Source organism: Schistocerca nitens, chromosome 7 (assembly GCF_023898315.1).
Source record: "Schistocerca nitens isolate TAMUIC-IGC-003100 chromosome 7, iqSchNite1.1, whole genome shotgun sequence".
Classification (NCBI taxonomy): Eukaryota; Metazoa; Arthropoda; class Insecta; order Orthoptera; family Acrididae; genus Schistocerca; species Schistocerca nitens.
In genome coordinates this window covers 225270419-225290477 of record NC_064620.1, presented here as the reverse complement: position 1 = coordinate 225290477, position 20059 = coordinate 225270419, and the positions used below count along the sequence as shown (strand labels likewise).

Sequence of the window (20059 nt, the reverse complement as noted above, 5' to 3'; positions counted from 1 at the left end):
AGATGAATTTCAATAGGTTTCACACCTTCACTATGAAAAAACCAAATAACAGAACACTGTTCTTCCCTGGTGCAAGTCGCAAGTGGGGCGCCCATCTTTATACTGACACTGCGACAATATGTGTGCATCTGCACTATGCTGCCACCTACAGACCATTCTGCGCACTGTTTGTAACACACTTACCAACTTACAGGATAACGGTGCGAAATTTTGATTTGTTATTACAAATTTAAGGTTTTCATTTGACTCAGCCTCATATATCCAGTGATCCTGTAAAAACACATATTTGTATGGAATTCTCATGTTTATTAATTATATAGGAATTTATCCATTTGTGAACTATAGCATTTATTCCATAAACCTTCAGTTGATGTAAGAGGATATTGTGATTTATGAAGGTAAATAGCTTAGATAGGCCACAAATAATATCAGCCAGTGCTATAGTGTTACTGGTACTTAATATTTGTAACATTTTTCGAGTGAATATGCAAATGGTGTTCTCTGTTGAACAACTCTTTTAAAATCCAAACTGTAATCTACTAACGATGTTATTGTAGGATACCATGGTAGAGTACACCTCCTTCTCAATTTTTTTTGAAAATGGTGCTGGTAGTGCAACAGGTTGCTCATTATTTACATCTCTCCTCCCACCTTTCTTGTGGAGGGATTTAATAATGGCATACTTTAATTGCTCTTGAAAAATGTCAAGTTCAGAAAAGACATTACTTATTATGTGGGGACAACTCTTAAGTATTCTGTTGGAAACATCATCAAATCTAGATGACAAAATTGTTAAGGTTTTAATGGCCACTTTTTGACAAATTGCCTGTTGGCTTCTGTCTCGGGTTCTTTGGCAGATGTTCATCTCATGATTTTCCAGATATTTTGTCAGCATGAGTGGCTGACATTATCAGAGTTTCACCCTCCATTGCTGGTGGTGGACTGGAGCTGAACTCACGGCCACAATCTACATGTAGCTGGTGCGCCAATGCCCAAAGTCTTCTCGTGGTCATTTCCAGTGCAGTTCTCCTCTTGCTACCTGCAACAATCATTCACTGTAGCATGGGAAGCCAGGCTCCATTTACCTTGAGGCTTTCTTCTTTCTTATTGAAACTATTATTTTGCCGGCCGCGGTGGCCATGCGGTTCTAGGCGCTCCAGTCCGGAGCCGCGCTGCTGCTACGGTCGCAGGTTCGAATCCTGCCTCAGGCATGGGTGTGTGTGATGTTCTTAGGTTAGTTAGGTTGAAGTAGTTCTAAGTTCAAGGGGACTGATGACCACAGCAGTTGAGTCCCATAGTGCTCAGAGCCATTTTTTGAACCAACTATTATTTTGTTAATGTATTTTTATAGCTTCTCTGAACAAGTGGATGTGATAACTCTTCTCTACAGCCAGAACTTTTGTGTCAGCAAAGCGTGTGCTCCGCCACGGCCGATTTCTCAACCTGTCCCATCCTGCAATGTTGCTTATATTCTGTGATCCTGGTGTTGATTGATCATCCAGGCATTCCAACATAAACATTTCCACATGTGCATGGTATGCAGTATATTCCTGACATTGCAAGTAGGTTCCTCTTACCCTTTGCTTATCTGAGACACTCTTTGATCATCGTTCGTCAGTTTGTAAATAGTCTTTACACTGTGCTTGCACAATATACGGCTAATTCTGTCTGGCAATGTATGGCAGAAAGCCTGTACACTGTGCATGTTCAGAGAAGGTAGAGAAACACACAAACACAAGAATAGCTTCAATAAGAAAGCCTGTACCCGACTTTCTTTTTCTGATGTATCACTTTTCTGAGTGTTTGACTCTGTTATACTTTTAATATAACTTGTGGAGTACCCATTGCTCCTCAGAACACTTTACAGGTGTTGCATTTCGCATCTGAGGCACTGCGGCTCACATATTCATGTTGCTCGCATTATGAGCATATTAATCATGCCTCTTTTCTGGCTTGGCTGGTGATTTGATAGTTCGTGGAGATATCAGTCCATGTGTGTCAGTTTTCGGTACACACTGTGTCCCAAGTTTTCACGATCCCTTGTGACCAGCACATCTAGAAATGGTAATTTTTTGTCCTTTTCTACTTCCGTGGTAAATATTATGTTGGGATGGAGGCTGTTCAAGTGTCTTAAGAAGTCACCGAGCTGTTCCTTTCCATGGCTTCACACAACGTAGGTCTCATTGACATATCTGTAACACTCCTTAGGTTTAAAAGGTGCCAAGCATGGCGTAAAGGCTATTTACAAACCAAAAAAGTAGGTCAAAGAGTGTCTCAGGTAGGCAAAGAATAAAAGGGACCCACATGCAGTGTTGGGAATATATTGCATACCATGCACATGCAGAAAAGTTTATGTTGGAATGACTAGATGATCAATCAATACCAAGATCACAGAACATAAGCAACATTGCAGGTTGGGGCGGGTGGAGAAATCGGTCATGGCAGAGCACGCGCTGTGTGAGACTGACCACCCAGTAAAATTCGCTGACACAGGAGTTCTGGCTGCAAAGAAGAGCTATCACACCTGCATGTTCAGAGAAGGTAGAAAAACACACAAACACGAGAATAGCTTCAATAAGAAAGCCTCAAGGTAAACGGATCCAGGCTTCCTGTGCTGCAGAACGTTGCAGGTACCAAAGGAGAACCACACCAGGAATGACTGCGGAGAAGCCCTTGGATATTGGCTCGCCAGGTTCAAGTAATCTGCAGCCGTGATATCGTCTTCAGTCCACCACCAGCAATGGAGGGTGAAACTTTGACAATGGCACCACTCGTGCTGGCAAAATGTAAGGAAAATCATCAGATGTGCTGCACGATGTAGCCAAGCAGTCTGAGGCACCCTGTTACGGCCCGTGTGGCTTTCTCCGTCGGAGGTTCGAGTCCTCCATTGGACATGGATGTGTGTGTTGTCCTTAGCATAAGTTAGTGTAAGTTAGATTAAGTATGTACAAGCCTAGGGACTGATGACCTCAGAAGTTTGCTCCCATAGAACTTAATACAAATTAATGAATCATCAAATGAACATCGGCCGAACAACCCGAGACACAAGCCAATAGGCAGTTTGTCAAATCTAGATGATCTTTTATTTTAAAAAGAGCATGAAATTTTTTTCATTTTGGAGGGAGAAGTGCGTGAGACATCCACATGAGTGAATTTTGTGGGATTTGCTTTTACAACATATTGCTTTGATGTCTTTTATAGATTCAAGACTAGCATCAGAATTACAGTTTGTGACATAATACGCATGTTTCTTCTTTTTAATAACTTTCATTAGCAATTTTGAGTAATTTTTGTAGTGTGCAACTACTGTAAGATTTTTGCTTCGTGTCAACAGATACATTTCTTTTTTCCTTACTCAAGATTCTTTAATCCCCTTAGTGATCCATTGTTATGGCTGTTTAATGTCCTTTCTGATTAGTAATGAGGAAAACTATTTTCAAATATTGATATTAATTTATAATGGAGTAGATTAAAGTTTATGTCAGGAGTTTGTTCACTATAAATTTATCCTTCTTATAAACTGTTCTTAAAAACTTTTGTTCTGGAGTAATTTATTTTTCTAACTGATTCTCTCTAAGCAGAATCCATACTGTAAGGCACTATATTTTTTATTCTAATTAACTGAGCATAATTATCAGAGAGCAATTTTTACAGTGAATACAGCTATTTTTTTGTTTTGAGCTTAAGAAACATTGTCATGGTTTGACTGTCTTTATTCACATCTGTTGGCGAGTTAATTACTGAGATGAAACTGTGGGAGCTAAATTAGTTTTCCAGATCATTGTTTCTGTCAGAATCCTTTTTAATCTACATTGAAAATACCACAAACCATCAATTACCAGTACTTCTTGTTGTCAGATAGATAGCATGGTAAGGAATCTATAAGCCTCATAAGTGTTTCAGAATTTCTCAGTAGGGTTCTATATACAGTTACAACTAAAAGTGAACTAAATACTATGACTGCAATATCAGAGAGTCACCCTTGAAATCAGTTAATGTATACAAACACGTGGGTCTAACAATTTGTGGGGACATAAGATGAAATGATTACATAGGCACTGTTGTAAGTAAAGCAAGGTATTGGGAAAATGCAAGTTTTTTACAAAGGAGATTGCTTGCCTAACACTAATGCAATCCTTCCTAAAATGTTGTTTAAGTGTGTGGGACCCATATGAGATAGGACTAACCACAGCTCGTACTTCAAGGTCCTTAGGCACAGCTGCCCCAAAATACACATTAAAACACGTGTCTCAGTTGATAGTTACTAACTTAAAATTATCAGGATGTATTTTGAATAATTCCCACACAGATTTACATAAGACAGTCAACATGCTTGGAACTGTTGCTGTCAGCTGATGGTTTTCGAACAGGTAGTAGTTATGGTTGCACCAAAACCAGTGCAGGTTAACCTCTATTTAGTGTGAGCATTGGGGGCATATCTTATACAGAATACAGCTTAATCCTAATCAGTTGAAGTCCATATTTGGTGGATTTTATATTATAACTTATGAACAAATGCTGTTTCAAAGCACCAACACATTGGTTATCTGGAAAACATGTCATTATTGATATGATTTGTTGTAAGAGCATGACAGGAAGTGTCACATTGATGGTGAAAAAATTTTCATATTTCGCTACTTGTGTCATGAAAGCATGCATTTTCAAGACAGTGGCGCATTGAAGGCATATTGAAAATGTGTCACTCTCTATAATGTTTGTTAGAATTAAATGTCAGTTAATTACACACAGAAAATTAGTGGATTTAGCTGTGGACTTACAGTATCAAAGATTGTGGATTCGTTTTTTTGGGAAACCTCAAGCCACACCTGGACAGGTCTAACTGGGGAAACTGAACGTATACAATGAGCGGCAGCATACAAATGATCACAAGTTTGTTTGTTTGTTTGATCAAAAGAAGAGCATCATGGAAATACGGAAAAAGCTGAATTTGCCAACCCGTGAAGTTAGATGCCAACTATCTCGTGAAAGCCTATTCACAAAATTTCAGGAACTAGTATAGCGAGGAACCTAAGAATATACTACAAGCCCATACATGGGCTGTAATTATTGTACAGCAGTGAACCGTGGTAGACATGCGGAACTGATTTACGCTAGCTATCAAGAAGGGAGACCATGCACTGTTAGTGAAACTGTTTTATGCAAATGGAGCAATTACAGTGCTCTATTGAGAGAGTATATCTGACTGAAAAGTTTGAGGAGAGGTCCGATGTCATTAAATGGTTTAAAGGAGATGAGGAAGAGGATGGCATCCTATCCGAGTGCAACCCAACCCAACCCAACTATCCAAGTGCAAGTTATTGATTATGTTGCTGGTGCTGTAACTGACTATGCCTCACATGCAATTGATGTTGCTAGTGCTAATGCAGTGTCTCAAGAATTGTCCATCCCACAGTAAGCAGTGCAGAAAATTTTGCATCTGTTTTTTACAAAAGCACCCATACAATATCCAGATGGTGCAACAACTGAAAACTCATGATTCATAGCATCATTCCGAATTTGTTCTTCAGTTTCTTTCATGGATGGAAGTTGATAACATGTGGCTGAGCAATATTGCATGGAGCAATGATGCACATTTTATACTACAGGGTGCAGTGAGTACACAGAACTGCCAGATTTGGGGTGCTCTTAAACCACGTGTTGTGCATGAGGAGACATTGCATTATTGCATTTGTGATAATTGGCTGTATAGTGTGGATTGACGAGCAACTTTATTCTCAGTCTGTTTTTTGGTCTTGAGAATACACCCAGAGGGTCTCTCAGGTGTAATGTGACATCACATGTTATCGAGCTTTCCTTGTACAGCATGTGATTTGTGCTTGGGAAGAGCGCATCTGCATGGAAACCACTGTTTTCCTGCAAGAGGAGGCAACGCCTCCTGCTGCTTGCCCAGTTAAAAGATCTGCGTAATGCAGTCTTCCATGAATTTGTTATCTCCAAAGGTTTTTTTAGATGTGTGGCCTGCAAGATCAACTGCTCTGAATCCATAGGACTTTTGGTACCCATTTACCTGAGACACATTCGACCACTACTAACCTGAAATACAGTATACAGGAACCCATTGCTCAGATTTCACCGAAACTCTTCTGTGAGCAACTGTTGATCATGTTGTTTTATGGATGCAGCATCTTGTCGACATCTTTGGTACTCATATTGAACAACAAGTGGAAGCAGCAGTTAATAATAAACTCAACATTATGTATTTCTCACATTCTTGATCTTTTCTGCCCATGTCCAGTTTGTACTCCATTACATGTGCAAACATTTTTACATATCATTCTAGCGTTCTGGTAGCCAAAATCAGAACTTACTCTTTTTTTTGCAAGTATAAATCAGTTCCTCATTAATGAATTAGAATACCCTGTTCTGCTGCCATATAATAATTACAACCCATACAAGACATCTTTAAGTAGTTGCACTTTAATTATAACCATCTGGTACATTCAAACAAAGATACAAAGTTTAATAAAATAGTAGGTAATGTACTCACTCTTTCCTCATTCAGCTTATATGTAATTCTCAGAGTATCTGTCTAATAAGATTTAGTCCATTTCATTCAACTAAAAAAAGTTTTGTACCATATTCAAACATACAGATGACTTTTCCTGCTCCATAGTGCAGTGTATATCATCATTAACATTCATCAAAACTAAAAACTATGTACCAGATGTGGACTCAAATCCATATCCCTGCACTCCTCATAGACCAACTCAAAGTTTCAGCTTGTCAGTTATTTCCCTCCAAATCTAGAGAGCTACCCCAAGGCTGCTAAACTTGCCTCTCTGGAAGAAATGATAACTGTGGAAAATTAATCTTAATAACAGCCTCAGGAATGTTACTGAGATGAAATCTTTATACTCTTTTAGTGGATTAAAACTCATTGAACATAGAGGAAAAATTAAAAATTATGTACAAGTAGTGCAGTGGTCCAGGTTTATGTCCTAGTCCTGCACACAAAGACAAATTAAACCATAAGCTTTCTACCTAGAAACTCTAATTGTACAAGTTCTTTAAGACCAAGAAAGTTAAATAATTTAGATATTTCACTATTCTGCATGTTGTAATATGTTAATAGTGTGAGCTTCGTGTTGAGAAACTAGAGAAGAGTAACGAAATTTCGTAAGTCCAATATCATGTCCCCTGATACTTTGACATTGTCTTTATCCAGTAGGAATTGTTTAGTTATGATATTTAAGTGATTTGTTAAAGATATTTGAAACATACTGTTTCCGAAGAGAGAGCTTTTCCAGTAGAATTCATGAAGCTAAGTAATTTGATAAAAATATTTGAAACGTATCATTTCTGTAGAGAAAGCGTTCCTGTGCAGTTCATGAAGCGTATGTTGTATATTTGAGTGACATTCATCTTTCTTTTAAAGCATGGCTAATGAGCTCAATCTGTGACTGAAGTGCTGGCATTGCATACACAGGTTTTCTCATTGAATTTTGTTCACTGTTTTGTTACTACCACATCATGTTTCTGCAAGTACCTTTTTTTCTTTCATGCAGGACAGTAATGCTGATGGAGTTGGGGACTTTCCTGGAATGTTACAGCACATGAAGTACCTTGAAAACCTAGGAGTTCGTGTTGTGCACTTGAATTCTATATTTGCTGCAGACCATTATCCAGATCATTTTGCTCATCCAAAAAACTTACTTGAAATAGATCCATCATTAGGAACATTGAAAGACTTTCAAGCTGTTGTGAGCATTCTGCACCAAAGGAATATTTCAGTGGTAGTTGATCTCCCCGTTGCTGAAGCAATTCATGTGTTGGCAGGTAGTGATGTGACTACATATAATGACACAAGTCATGAAGAGACTTACACCAAGGCAATCTTTGCTGATGCTGAGGATGACATAATTGCTGAAGCAGTGGAGTTTTGGTTAAATCAAGGAATTGATGGATTTTATTTAAAAGGGCTGGAATATGTTGTGCATGGCAGTGATTTTTCAGACAGTATAATAAGGTGGCGAAAGCTGATAGATAAGTTTCCAAGCAGGATACTAATGTGCAGCATGGCTGCAATCGATGCCTTGGACTTTGATGCAAATCTGAGGCATGTGGTCTTAAGTCATATGGATCTTGTTGATGTATATATTAACATCTCTTCAGCTAATGCTGGAACTGAAATTAAGGAGCATGTTAATAAGATCTTCTTTGGTCCTGTATTTGGCAGGTAAGATACAGTCAAAAATTTTTACTACCATTTGCTTGGTATTGAAATCTGGCAGTTTTATTGTAGGTTTCTCTTATGTTATGTTAATTAACTGTTCCCTCTCTTAAAAAGTGGTAAATATTACAGAAAGAAAACAGAATAGTAAATCCTTCTGACAGGCTATCACCTTCTTTTTGAAGAGATTCCACAGAAGAATGTTCATTTGAAGCAGTGGAGTTTTTGTCTTATTTTTTCTAGGTATGTTCCCATGTGTCTACAGTCTCCGAAATTCTTCAGCATCATGTTCTACACAGCCATTTTACAATGTTTGTCACAGAGGTTCTTATATCCATTTCAAAAAATAAGGATTTCAGTTTATAGTTTATGCTTTCCCCTTTGTTTTCCCTTGTTTTTAGTGTCTCATAGATGGAGAACACATTATTTTTACTTGCAATAGTGTAGGTGATGACTGAAGATTTCATCATAAATTCACTCTTTTCATTAACGACAAATACAATGAGTATATGTATTATGACGCAGATTTAAGAAAACCTAGGTTCCTCAAGAGATTTCTGCAAGATAATTTGTTATTCTCACTGCACACTTCTCTAAAGCAAATACTTCATTGAAATTAACTGTACTGCAGATTTTGACTTAGGAGAGTATTTTTGAGATCTTCTAGCAAACCTTTCTGCAGGTCAGCTCAAACAGAGAGATTTCTGAGTGCAAAGCAGGCTGAACTGAACTTTTTGCTTAACCTTATTGCTCGCTATATCTAATGTTTCCGCTCTGTGTCTTATTCATGTCTCATTTGGTAATGTGACCCCCTGTTTTCTGTTGTTATGATAATACTGTATCCCTGAAAGAAGTGTTTTTAGAACACAAGAAGGAGGGTGATTCATCAACAGTTAGAGGTCAGTCACTTATCTCTGCTTTTATAGATTAGTGTTACTGCCACATTGCGTATTTCAGTTTTACGCCATGGCTCACTTACTGGTTACAGTGGTAAGTTATAAGGGGGGTGGGGGGGGGGGGGGTGCTATCCTATCAGCACAAGATTTGAAATATCATCATCATACCTTGGCAAGTTACTGCTTTTTAGTGATGTAATGATTTTTGTGATCCCTCTAACACATGATTTGGCAAAACTGTTTTTTGGTGGCGGAGTTTGCAATGCCTATCTAAGGAAATCCAGTGGACTGCTTTTGCTGGAGCATTTTCTGAGCTCTTGTTGTATTTAGTGGCTAATGATTTGAATTTTGTATTGTGTCTTGAAGTTAGTGTCATCATGGAGTAAAATATAATTTACTTATCAACTTTATTCATTTCATGTCTAATAGTGTTCCAAATTCTCCTATAGTCTATTCACCGAGAGCTGGGACGAAACATAAACAGTGTCACGTGAGCGAGTACGCTCGTTTCCAGAGAAGGCATTCGGTGTTCACGTGATACGTAGGGGTGTGGAAAATCCTTGGCGCACGCTTTGCAGCTGGCGGCGTTCGGCTGGCTGCCGAGCTGTCACAGCGGACCGTGAGAAACCTGGGCAACAATGTACGAAATAAATTTAACAATAATGTTAAACTGAGTTCATTCTGTCGAAGCAGATTTATTTTCATTCAGGTTGCTAACAAAACGCTTAATTAAAAAACAATTAATTGTTAATTTTAATAACAATACCACTAATAAAAATGATAAAGGACGAAACAAGGTTCACTCTGTCGAACTGGAACTGTTTTCATTGAGGTTTATAACAAACCGCTCCTCTCTCTCCTCTATAATGCAGTCTAATTTCCACATTTGAGTTTCCACTTTTTCTACAACATGGAGGACGCACTTGTTCCAATCCTCCCCAGTCACTGTTCTCATTGCTTCTTCTAGCAGTACTTTAACATCCGGCATTTTGTATGTTTTGTTTTTCGCTGCAACATAGTCTTTGATTCTAGCCCACACTAACTCGATGGCATTTAATTCACAGTGGTACGGAGGAATTCTGAGAACAGTTTTCCCTGCATTCTTCGCCATTTCATCTGTTGCGTATTCGTTGTGCGCTGTTCTGTGATTTTTAACTATATCTAAAAGTTCTTTCTTCAACATACCGTCTTCGAAATCGATGTTTTTAGATTTTAGCCACTCTGATATTTCGTGCTTATTGGAATTCGCATTGGGAACTTTTTCTTTTCTCCGAGAATGGTACGGCGCGTTATCAAGAACAATAACTGCATTTTCCTGAAGCCGAGGAAGAACATCTTGAAACCACTTCTCGAAGGTTTCGGCGCACATCTCCTCATGATAATCTCCACTTTTCTTGGATTCGAAAGTCCACAAACATCCTTCAACGAACCCTGCTTTGCTGCCAATGTGTGCGATAATCAGACGTTTCCCTTTACCTGATGGGCCCTTGCTTCCGGTGGATAATCCGGACAGAAACGCTTGTTTTGAGGAATTTATAGTGTCATCTACCCAGACGTAACTTCGGGTATGTCCTGCGTTCACCCACGTCTCGTCCAAATAGTAAATGGGTCTGCCTTCATCTCTCAACCGTTTAATGGTTCGAAGATAGCGCCGCCTCCATAAAATGATGTCATCCATGTCTATTAGCATGCTATCGCGCCGACGTCGGACATATTTGAAATTCATTTCTCTCAATAACTTATAAAATGTAGTTCTCCGAAAGTTGCCCAGATCTGCATCTTCGTTCACGACTGTAAGCACTTTGTCAATTGTTGGCAATTCGTTACGAAAAAAAAATTCGTGTACTTTCCTTCGTATCGCATTTCTATCGAACTCATCAACACGTTCAGAAAGTTTCTGTCGTAGTTTTTCTTTCTTGGGAGACTTCAAAGAGTGTGTGGCCTTGTACTCATTTATCACACGATACACGGAAGAACGTCCAACACCTGTAGCTGCGGCTGTTTTCGAAACAATGTCACTCATCGACTGCTCTGGATGTAACAGTTCCGTTTTATACACATTAAGCACCATGTGCTTCTCAGAAGAACTTAATGATTTCTTATTTGCTCGCTTCTTTGGTGGACTCAGAACTGACACGCCGACCTCGCTCGCTGAATCCGTTGATGACATAATGAAGACAGCCGTATGTGATCCTAATGAAATAAGTGAATATATAAAATAAGAAACCATGCAATGCTATTGGATGCGCACATAAACAGTGAATGCTCAGCGTGACTACAAACACATATACTTACTCTAATAATCAACAACTAGTCCTCCAAGCGTCTTTACAGATGAACTTAAGATATCCTGAAATCGCCGCTGTGCAACACCCACTCCACTAACGAGCTCACACCTGCAACTGAGACGGCCACCCTGACTGAGCGCCGCGCCTGCGAACCGCACAGTACATCGCTCATAAAGGACAAACGGTTGCACCCATCGCATTCGAACAAACTACAAAATTAAATTCAAACCTTTCTGAAACTTTTCACGCTTACACCCTGACAAAAAAATTCAAAGGGGAAAAGTTTGTCGCTTACTATATTTCGGATGATGATTTGGTAAAAGTTCTGCATCAGACGTGAGATTTTAATTTATTACTTCACTATTACTGACTCTATTGGGCAGAAAATTTGCAGACGTCATCAACATATAGTACTGAAGGCAATTAGAAAATTATTTTGCTTTGCGACACACAGTTTAGGAGATATGGCGTGATAAATATAGAGTAACGCGAAAAAACAACTTTTCCTGAAAGCTTAAATATTTCTCTTTTTCAGTGACAATAAATTTTAATGTAATGTAAAAAAAGGTGTCGGAAGGTAGTTCTCGGATCACTTTATCATGTTCAGGTGCCAAATTATAAAAAACACGACTTTCATTTTTTTAATTTCTGACTCCTCTGCCTTGTACACCCCTCGACGGCAGCGCTGTAGTCACGCGCCTTGCCGTGTTTACAGTACGTCTCTTGTTTCGGTGAATGGAGTATAGCTGTGTTCTTAGTATTTTGAATTATAGTACATGATTTTTGGCTTGTTAATGACATGGGGAAGAATTTTGCAAATACTGCTTCTTTTGCATTTCTAATTATTAAAAGAGTTAGTCCTCTGTAATATAGAAAAATCTCTCATCTTAGCACAAGATACTTGGATGCTAGATGTTCGTCATCTCTTCTCTGAGTGTACACTGTAATTTCCTCTGTTTCATGATTGTAGATTGTATTTTATTGATCCTGTTGTCTACATAGCAGCTTATGCATAAGACATTGGACAAGTCAAGTTATAAATATAAAGGCTGAAAGTCATTTCAAGGCATACACATTTAAGCTTACAATAATACACTTTACACGTAAGTATTTATATAACACATTTCATAAATTTAAATATTCTTCAATGGAGTAAAAGCAGTGATGCTGTAAATATGACTTTAGAGATTTTCCAAATGTATTGACCTCAGTGATAGCTTTTATGTTTTCAGGAAGTTTGTTATAAAGCTTAACTCCCATGTGAAAAGTACCTTTTTGGCACAGTGCTGTGCTGATTTGAGTCATATGTAAGTTTCTGTTTTGTCTGGTAAAGTGCTCATGTATATCACAGTTTTTTTGCAGTCTCCGGTCCTTGCCTATTACATTTAATTTAAAGAAGAAAAGGGTTGCCATAATGTATACACATGGTAATGGAGGAATACAAGATTTCTTAAACAGGAGTTTACAAGAGTCTCTAGGCTTGCACCCAAACAAGATTCTAATGGCCCTTTTTTGCAGTTTAAAAGTGCTATTAGTTGTTTTAGAGTTTCCCCAGAAGGTGACCCCATATCTAAGACGAGGATGAAAGTACGCATGATATGCATTCAATACTGTTTTCTCACTACAGCATGGTTTTAATGAACAAAGAAGGTAACATGTTTTGCTCAGTTCTGCATTGAGATATTCAATATGCTTATTCCATCTGATGTTACTCTGCAGCCAAAGTCCTAAGAATTTGGTTTCAGTACTGTTACCAACTGGTTCGTCATTGATAGAGACTGATGGGATAAACATGTCCTTGTTAGGAACATTGTTGAATTTTAGAGCAACGGTTTTCTTACTGTTTATTACAAGCTGATTACTCCGTGCCCAGCTGCTAAGCTGTTTCGTAACCGTGTTTACTGTCTGCTGTAACTGTTCATCATCGTCTCCTTTTAGTAGAATCGTGGTGTCATCTGCAAATATGATTGTTTTGTGTGCATCAGTATTTAAGCTTAGATCATTTATGTACAGAAGAAACAGAAGGGACCCCAATACTGATCCTTGGGGTACACCACATTTTATTTGTTTATAGTCAGATAAGTGATTAGATACAGTTTTTAGTTCAATATTTGTGTGCTTGACGCACACTGCCTGCATACGATTAGTCAGGAAGGAACTAATCCACTTGTTGGACAGACCTCGAAAACCATATCTTTCTAGCTTTGATAGCAGAATTTTATGGTCCACCATGTCAAAAGCTTTTGACAAGTCAATAAAGACTCCCATTGTTTCCTGTTTTTTGTCCATCAGGTTTAGGATGGAATTGATGCACTCATAGACTCCAGTTGTCGTTGACCTCTTATTTCTGAATCCATGTTGTTCATTACATGGGATGCTGTTTTTATTTATAAATTTCATAAGTTTCTCATACATAACTTTTTCCAGTACTTTAGAGATGCAGGAGGAAATTGTGATGGGTCTGTAGTTATTTACATTGTCTTTATCCCCTTTTTTATATACAGGAATAACTTTTGATGTTTTCAACACATCAGGGAAAGTGCCTGCCTGAAGTGAGCAGTCGCATAAATGTGTGAGTACTTCAATTAGGTTTGATGCGCTCTTCTTTAACATTGTTGCAGGTATACCATCAATACCTGCCGATTTGGAATTTTTTAGTCCTTTTATTGCTTTAGCTACTTCATCTTGTGAAACAGAACTGATGTACATTGATCCTCTACATGCACTTATTTTATATTCATTTGCCTGGGTGCTCTTAAAGTTTGATTGTAACATATTTTCAGCAACACCTGTGAAAAAGTTGTTAAATGTGTTGGCTACTTCTAAGGGGTTTGTTACTTTTTTATTTTTATGTGATAGTGTTATATTTTCGCAAGGTTGTCTGTATTCTCCACATTCTTTTTTTATAACACTCCACATAGCCTTTGATTTATTAGCTGACTTATAAATGATTTCATCATTATGCATTATTTTTGCTGCTCTTATTACTTTACTTAATATTTTGGAGTATTTTTTATAGTATGCGCGTACTACAGGTGAGGAATTTTTGGAGTTACATATTTCATGAAGTAGTCTTTTCTTCTGGCATGAAACCCTTATTCCCTTTGTGATCCAGCTGTTTGTTCTAGAGTTTCCCCGTATGGTTAATGTTTTCAGTGGGAATGCAAGTTCAAAGAAATGGGTTAATGTATCAATGAAAGTGTTGAATTTTTCATTTATATCGTTCATTTTGTGCACTCCTAGCCATTTTTCTTTCTGTAATAAGTTGTTGAAGTAGTTCACATTATGCTGATTATAACTTCGATATGCTGTTCTGAAAGACATGTTGTTAATAATACTGCCTTGTACTTTTATGCTTAATATTTGAGCAAGATGATCACTAAAACCTGCATTGAAAATTTTTAGTGAGGTGTTGTGTAAACTCTTCTTGACTAGAAACTGATCAAGAGCTGTTTGGCAAGTTATGATACTCGGGTAGCTGCTTTTACTTCAGCCTTTAAATTGTAGGACGTTGCAAGGTTCAAAATGGTCTCCCTATTTCCACTATTCGTGAGGAAGTCAATATTGAAGTCACCACAGATTATCAATTCACAATCCATTTTATTTAGTTTATTTAGCAATGACTCCATTTTGTTTAAGAAAAGTTCAAAATTCCCGGATGGTGATCGGTAAACTGTAGCAATAACCAGGTTGAACTGAGTAATTTTTATGGCTGCAATTTCATAATCCTTTTCGAAATTTGCCCTAGTTAAGTCAGGTAGTGTAATAAAATCTACATTTTCCTTTGTGTAAATTGCTACCCCACCCTGCTTGCTGTTTTTCCTGCAGTAGTAAGCAGCCAAGACAAATTTGTTTATTTTCGTATTCTGGATTAATTCTGGGTTAAGCCAGTGCTCAGAAATGCATAACACTGAGATATCATTAAGTTCATGTGTTAATAGAATGTTAATTTCATCAATCTTATTACGCAGGTATTGCACATTATGGTGATAAATTTTTAGTTCAGGCGTATTCACGATTTGGTAATTGGGAATCATATTTACAGCATCACATACCTCTAGTTTAAATTAGGAATGTCAGCAGTGTTGTATTTTCGTTCTTCTTTCTTGTTTATTTTGTTTTCCTCGCTGTTGGGAGGATGTTCAGGAAGCTGATAAATTGTTCTATTCCTTACAAGTCTTTCTTTAATTATTTCACTAACACGATCACAAACAAATCTTCTCCCTTCATAGTTCAAATGCATTGATAAAGTAAAATTGAATTCATAGTGTTGTAAGAATATTTGTAGCAAAAAATTAGATTTCTTATCTGATGTGTGCTGTTGGCAAACTTTTTCACATTTTTCATCCTGTAAATTCTCACTAATATTGTAACTTTGCCAGCATTTACAATTCTATGAAATTTTATTTTTGCCTTCTTAGTCGAATCTGATTGATAAGGATGCTTTATTGCTGTCATTTGAAAATCTTGGTCAGATAAACCATTTATTAGGGGGTTCACATCTGTTTTATGAACTTCTGTGTCAGTTCTTGTTGGGAATGTTATTGTGGCAATGAAACAAAAGCTCTAGGTGCTCTTGACCATAAGTATCAAAGGTGAAATCAGTATTGAAATCACCACATACACTTCCCAAATCATCACAGACAATCAGTTCCCTTTTATTTCTACTAAGTCCTACTAGTAAGCTCTCAGATTGCTAAATAAAATTTTAAACATATTCTAGATAAGCTGTAGATATTCAGAATTGCTACCTTGTATGTTAAGAAGTGTACTGCTGAAGTGCAAAACTCAGAAAACTTTTCAATAACATACTCATCAAGCACTATGGCCTGAGACTTTAATCCATTTTTGTATGCACGAGGTGTGGCAGTAGTCACTTAGTCGAAAATGCAGTACAGTGTTTCGTAGCTTTCGTGGTTTATACACAATAACTGAAATTGTTTTAAGTGTCCTCAGTAGTTATCTGGACATTTAAAACATTGTTTAAACTCATATAATGTCACATAATTCCCCACTATTGCCAGAAATGTTTTCAAATTCTTGTTCTATCATATCCCATAAATGGTGTACATTTAATGGTTTTCTAGCACAAACATTGTCTTTCAGTATTCCTCACATTGAAAAATCACACTCTCTGAGGTCTGATGATCTTGGAGGCCAACCGATTTAACACTCCAGAAAATTGTCATCCAAAAACGCACAGACCTGTAATCCAAAATGTAAGTGGAGCATCATCTTGCTGCCAGATGAGGTTGTTTCATACAGTTTCAAGTATTGGGGTATTGGCATAATTCAATAACAGTGTCTCTTGACAGTTCAGTTATACCTTTCCACAATCACAGTCCCATCAAAAAGATAAGGGACTATCAATTCTTCCTTGCATTTACCAGCCAAAACCATGTTGTTGTTGTTGTGGTCTTCAGTCCTGAGACTGGTTTGATGCAGCTCTCCATGCTACTCTATCCTGTGCAAGCTTCTTCATCTCCCAGTACCTACTGCAACCTACATCCTTCTGAATCTGCTTAGTGTATTGATCTCTTGGTCTCCCTCTACGATTTTTACCCTCCACGCTGCCCTCCAATGCTAAATTTGTGATCCCTTGATGCCTCAAAACATGTCCTAACAACCGATCCCTTCTTCTAGTCAAGTTGTGCCACAAACTTCTCTTCTCCCCAATCCTATTCAATACCTCCTCATTGGTTACATGATCTACCCACCTTATCTTCAGCATTCTTCTGTAGCACCACATTTCGAAAGCTTCTATTTTCTTCTTGTCCAAACTAGTTATCGTCCATGTTTCACTTCCATACATGGCTACACTCCATACAAATACTTTCAGAAACGACTTCCTAACACTTAAATCTATACTCGATGTTAACAAATTTCTCTTCTTCAGAAACGATTTCCTTGCCATTGCCAGTCTACATTTTATATCCTCTCTACTTCGACCATCATCAGTTATTTTACTCCCTAAATAGCAAAACTCCTTTACTACTTTAAGTGTCTCATTTCCTAATGTAATCCCCTCAGCATCACCCGATTTAATTTGACTACATTCCATTATCCTCGTTTTGCTTTTGTTGATGTTCATCTTATATCCTCCTTTCAAGACACTGTCCATTCCGTTCAACTGCTCTTCCAAGTCCTTTGCTGTCTCTGACAGAATTACAATGTCATCGGCGAACCTCAAAGTTTTTACTTCTTCTCCATGAATTTTAATACCTACTCCGAATTTTTCTTTTGTTTCCTTTACTGCTTGCTCAATATACAGATTGAATAACATCGGGGAGAGGCTACAACCCTGTCTCACTCCTTTCCCAACCACTGCTTCCCTTTCATGCCCCTCGACTCTTATAACTGCCATCTGGTTTCTGTACAAATTGTAAATAGCCTTTCGCTCCCTGTATTTTACCCCTGCTACCTTCAGAATTTGAAAGAGAGTATTCCAGTTAACGTTGTCAAAAGCTTTCTCTAAGTCTACAAATGCTAGAAACGTAGGTTTGCCCTTTCTTAATCTTTCTTCTAAGATAAGTCGTAAGGTTAGTATTGCCTCACGTGTTCCAACATTTCTACGGAATCCAAACTGATCTTCCCCGAGGTCCGCTTCTACCAGTTTTTCCATTCGTCTGTAAAGAATTCGCGTTAGTATTTTGCAGCTGTGACTTATTAAACTGATAGTTCGGTAATTTTCACATCTGTCAACACCTGCTTTCTTTGGTATTGGAATTATTATATTCTTCTTGAAGTCTGTGGGTATTTCGCCAGTCTCATACATCTTGCTCACCAGACGGTAGAGTTTTGTCAGGACTGGCTCTCCCAAGGCCATCAGTAGTTCTAATGGAATGTTGTCTACTCCCGGGGCCTTGTTTCGACTCAGGTCTTTCAGTGCTCTGTCAAACTCTTCATGCAGTATCTTATCTCCCATTTCATCTTCATCTACATCCTCTTCCACTTCCATAATACTGTCCTCAAGTACATCGCCCTTGTATAAACCCTCTATATACTCCTTCCACCTTTCTGCCTTCCCTTCTTTGCTTAGAACTGGGTTGCCATCTGAGCTCTTGATATTCATACAAGTGGTTCTCTTCTCTCCAAAGGTCTCTTTAATTTTCCTGTAGGCAGTATCTATCTTACCCCTAGTGAGACAAGCCTCTACATCCTTACATTTGTCCTCTAGCCATCCCTGCTTAGCCATTTTGCACTTTCTGTCGATCTCATTTTTGAGACGTTTGTATTCCCTTTGGCCTGCTTCATTTACTGCATTTTTATATTTTCTCCTTTCATCAATTAAATTCAATATTTCTTCTGTTACCCAAGGATTTCTATTAGCCCTCGTCTTTTTACCTACTTGATCCTCTGCTGCCTTCACTACTTCATCCCTCAGAGCTACCCATTCTTCTTCTACTGTATTTCTTTCCCCCATTCCTGTCAATTGTTCCCTTATGCTCTCCCTGAAACTCTCTACAACCTCTGGTTCTTTCAGTTTATCCAGGTCCCATCTCCTTAAATTCCCACCTTTTTGCAGTTTCTTCAGTTTCAATCTGCAGTTCATAACCAATAGTTTGTGGTCAGAATCCACATCTGCCCCTGGAAATGTCTTACAATTTAAAACCTGGTTCCTAAATCTCTGTCTTACCATTATATAATCTATCTGATACCTATTAGTATCTCCAGGATACCATAACTCGTGGAATATTTAATTTCTCCTCACTGGTAAATCATGGATTTTCAGAAGAGTGATACACATAATAGTGTTTTTTTTTTTTTTTTTTTAACTCTTCCGTGTAACTTAAAACTTGCTTCATTAGATCAGAGGATTGTTTTGCAAAATAAACGTTTGCACTGTGGATCGTGTACCAATCACAGAATTCATGTCTTTGATCAGGATCATTCTCATTTAGGGTATGTAATAATGCAATTTTATAAGGCTGCAGTTCTAATGTTTCTAACATTCTCCTTAAACTTCTATCAGAAAATTGTAGTTCCTTAGCAGCTCTTCTTGCGAAATTCTCGAGTGACTGAACAAATGCCTGTGCAATGAGCTGCAGTTCTTATTCAGTAGTTACTAATTTTGGGCAATCACTGTGTGGTAAGTCAGCTACAGAAGCTGTCACCTTGAACCTTCGATTTAATTAGTAGATTTCTTGCCTGCTTGGTGCCTGTGTATACAGCCACTTTTTAATGGAAGATCGTCTTACATCTTCATAATTATATCAAATTTCCACCTCATCTGTGTAGTTCTCATGATTACAATGGATGCACAAAGTCACTTGTTAATATCAAATCAATTGTGCTATCACTCTTTAAACAAATTTCACCGGACACACATTTTGTAAATTTTTAATGTTGGTGATAGTACTTAATTATTTACCAAAAACTTGACCATGGTCAGAATTGTGCAGCAGTTAACTGACTTAATGTTGCACCCAGTAATAGTGACTCACACGTTCCTCATAGTATGCTTACAGTAACGTAACGTGTTCATCGTGGTGTATCTGTTCAGTTTCTGTGACCCACTGTGATGTTCCCTTCTCTGTCTTTGAGGAACACGTATCCTAAAAAACGCCTAGTGAAAATATTAGAAATTGCAAGGATTAGGCAGACAGTGTTTGAGTTACAATCAGTGCCTATGGAAATTAGTCGTGGAAGTAATCTGTTACCATAAATATTCAGATGTAGGCCAG

At 37.9% G+C, this 20059-nt stretch overlaps 1 protein-coding gene across 2 annotated transcripts in view; it reads left to right on the top strand.

Annotated features, from left to right (window-relative positions):
- LOC126195100 (neutral and basic amino acid transport protein rBAT-like) overlaps positions 1-20059 on the top strand; it is an 89316-nt gene that overhangs the window by 35078 nt on the left and 34179 nt on the right. For both annotated transcript variants that reach the window (XM_049933566.1, XM_049933565.1), the window contains exon 6: positions 7527-8197. In XM_049933566.1, coding sequence (XP_049789523.1) covers positions 7527-8197 — 671 coding nt within the window. The remainder of the gene's footprint in view (positions 1-7526; positions 8198-20059) is intronic.